The sequence below is a fragment of the Gymnoscopelus microlampas genome (assembly GCF_963454915.1).
Source record: "Gymnoscopelus microlampas genome assembly, chromosome: 18".
NCBI lineage: Eukaryota > Metazoa > Chordata > Actinopteri > Myctophiformes > Myctophidae > Gymnoscopelus > Gymnoscopelus microlampas.
In genome coordinates, this window is record NC_139955.1 from 6223278 (window position 1) to 6226659 (window position 3382).

Here is a 3382-nt window from a genome sequence, read left to right on the forward strand (position 1 = left end):
ATAAGGCTATATATTTGATCGCATGTTTTATTTAGTTTATAAGTCATAGGCTACTCGAGTAGCCCTACCATATAAGTTCTTAATCTGTAATTTTTAAATTAAACCACATTGAGATGTGGTTCTCTTGATCTGTGTGTGTGTGTGTGTGTGTGTGTGTGTGTGTGTGTGTGTGTGTGTGTGTGTGTGTGTGTGTGTGTGTGTGTGTGTGGGCTGTGACTACCTACTGCTTGTCTATCAGGGCGTCTGAAAAAGCATCAGTAACTTGCCCCATACAAAGTTACGTAATGCTACCTTTACGCTTTAACCACTGACATTTTTGAAAACGCCAAATGTTTACGTTTCCTAGAGATTAGGCAGCCTGTTTAGGCTGATTCAGGACGCTTCTGTTTTGCTTTAACCATGTTTCAAAGTGATGATTTTCCTTTTTTAGTTTACTGTGTTCAATTATGGCTTTATTACTTACCTTGTTCTGTTATAGGCCTGTATTATTCAAAAGGCCTTCAAAGAGACCAACCACATGTTTTCAAAGAAACTCACTCCCGTCTGTATTCCGTGACAATGACATCAAGAGCTCTTTGCTCTCATTTGAGGCATGGGTTTACTTTTTTACCTTGTAAACCTGTGATGTGACAATAAAACTGATTCTGATTCTGATGGGTGCCTTAAACCTTTCCTTCAAGTCTCCACAATTAAGACGTGTGCACACGCGATGCGTTGTGAGCTTGTAGATCGGCAATTTTCACTATATTTGTAACAGGGCTTGAGTGTTTAATTCATAATGTACTTCCTAGACATGTAGTGGAGCCAAAAGTACAAATATGTGTCTTTGAAAATGCAGTGGAGTGAAAGTCATAAGTATCGACAAATACTAAGTAAAGTACAGATACTCAAAACATGTACTTAAGAACAGTACTCAAGCAAATCGTCTCTGTCGGGTGGAAACCTCATATGTCCAAAACTGTTAATTTTCAGGATTCAAATTCAAAAGCATCAAAAGCAGCAGATCTACAAGCTCAAAACGCGTTGCTTTGCGCCGCGTTGGGAGCTTATAGCTACTTTTGATGCTTCTGTGTGATGCTGTAGTATGATCAAGTAGGACGTTAATTTACGAAAAAACACAAAACGTTAAAATATGGAGATAGCAACGATATGTACTTAGTTACTGTCCACCATGGTGACAGGAAGGCCAATCACTGTAAACAAGTCTCCACAATGAACTGCACTCTTCACACACCAGAACACCATTACATCCTCACAACTGAAACAGTGGTTCTCAACCTTTTATGGATCAGGGGCCCTCTTGGAAATCTCAAAAGCGTTCGTGGCCCACCCATCTGACCACTTAACACCACGTTAAGTGGTCAGGTAGGTGGGCAGTGTGCATTTTCAGAGCGTATTTTTACGATCAACCAATCGATTGTGTCACGGCTTGGATCAATGAAACCAACATAGTAGAAGTTCCTATTTAGCAGTATAACACTGAAAACTCACTTTTCATAGGTTTTAAAGGAAACAAGAGCATGACATTTGATCTTTTGCATTTCCTTTTTGTGTAATAAAATGTTTATATTATCATTAAAATCTCAGTGTTTTGCAAAATATTTGGGGGCCCACTTGCAATATATCCTCAAGGCCCAACAGTGGGCCCCAGCCCACAGGTTGAGAACCGCTGATCTAAAATACCAAACAAGAGTGGCTACGTTTGCAGCAAACGCATTGGGCTACACAGTGTTTTAATGAGTTACTCAAAACCGTGATAAACATCTTCTGAACAAGAAATGAAAGGCCTCACATAAAGCATTTCACATGCAAAGCTTTGAGCCTCCTCCGTGGGGATAAAATGGGGGCTCAAGATCAAATAATTCAAGTCATAAGGCTGCTTTTTAACCGCAAGCGCCACAAACCAGAGGTCTGTTTAATGTGTTGAGGAATTGTGCAGGTTATTTTGTTTTTCTTAGAGTGTCATCTCATACGGCGGTGGGGGGGTGCCCACCATTGCGACCGTTTAGCGTCAGCCCCCTGAGGGAGCGTGTCCTGAAGGAACCCTCGGGGTGTAATATGTCTGGCTTGTCCTCACACCGAAACACCATGAGGAAGCCGTTCCTGTAGTTCTTGTTCATCCAGCCGTATAGCAGCGGGTTGACGAAAGTGGAGCACATGGCCACTATGTGGAAAACGGTGTAAATCAGCTTGTACTCTTTCAACCGGAGCACCAGGTCCAGATCGCTGGCCAGCTGAAAGACGTGAAAGGGCAGCCAGCAGGTGGCGAACACCACCACCACCAGAGCCAACATCTTGGTGGTCTTCTTGCGGCGGGCGATGCTGTCGCTGCGGCTGGCCGGGCTGATGTGATTCTTCAGCTTGACGAAGATGCAGATGTAGGCGTAGCTGATGATGGCCAACGGAAGGATGTACTGCAGGAGCAGCATGGAAAAGCTGTAGATGACGCCGTCCATGCTGGTCCCGTGGGGCCACTTCTCGGAGCAGACGGCGATGCGCAGGTTGATGGAGGGGATCTCCTCGTAGCGGTACTCCCTGAAGATGGCCAGGGGCGCCGCCAGGACGGCGGACAGAGTCCAGGTGAGCGCCATGATGAGGAAGCTGCAGCGCCAGGTGAGGCGCTGGCCCAGGTGGAAGACGATGCAGCGGTAGCGCTCCAAGGCGATGACCGTCAGGGTCAGGATGGACACGTGCACGCTCAGCGCCTGGGCGAAGGGCACCATGTGGCAGAGCACGGCCCCGAACTGCCACTCGTCCAGCAGGGTGTAGACCAGCGTGAAGGGCAAGCACAGAGTGTCCACCAGAAGGTCCGCCAACGCCAGGTTAGCTATGAAGAAGTTGGTCACCGTCCGCATGGTTCTGTAGCGGATGATCATGTAGATGACCAGAGCGTTGCCCAGCAAGCCCAGCAGGATAATGAGGGAGTAGGCTAAGATCAGGGTGATCTGCACGCCCAGGTGCTTGGTGATGTCGGTGTGGAAGCCAGGTCTGAGAAGATCCATGCTGTTGTTGCCCAGAATCCCGCGGTACCAGTGGGAGGAATCCGTTTCACTGGCCTCCCCCTCGTCTGTGTTATTGGGTGGATCTGTGGGGCTCATTTTATCTGTAGATATGGGGATCCGGGCAATCCAAACACCTGAGGAGAGAAACCAGACGAGAGGGAATACAATTTAGTATAGACTGACCTGACCCGGAGGCTACTGTAAGCAACAAGATAGGAAGAAAATAACAATGACAAAACACATGGGCTCTGGCTCGAGCCTGAATTCTACTGTCACGCACTGAAAATAGCGGATCTACAAGCTCACAAGCAACGCGTCCGCGACTTGTTGTGAGCTTGTGGATTGGCTATTTTTGGCGCCGTGCAAGGAGGAATCTCCCT

At 47.0% G+C, this 3382-nt stretch overlaps 1 protein-coding gene across 1 annotated transcript; it reads right to left on the bottom strand.

Annotated features, from left to right (window-relative positions):
- Nucleotides 1-1793: 1793 nt before the first annotated feature.
- Nucleotides 1794-3098, bottom strand: npy7r (neuropeptide Y receptor Y7; the record flags this gene model as incomplete). Its single annotated transcript, XM_084086065.1, has 1 exon — nucleotides 1794-3098. The coding sequence occupies one exon, from the start codon at nucleotides 3096-3098 to the stop codon at nucleotides 1968-1970; it is 1131 nt and encodes a 376-aa protein (XP_083942191.1). The 3' UTR covers nucleotides 1794-1967.
- Nucleotides 3099-3382: the final 284 nt, after the last annotated feature.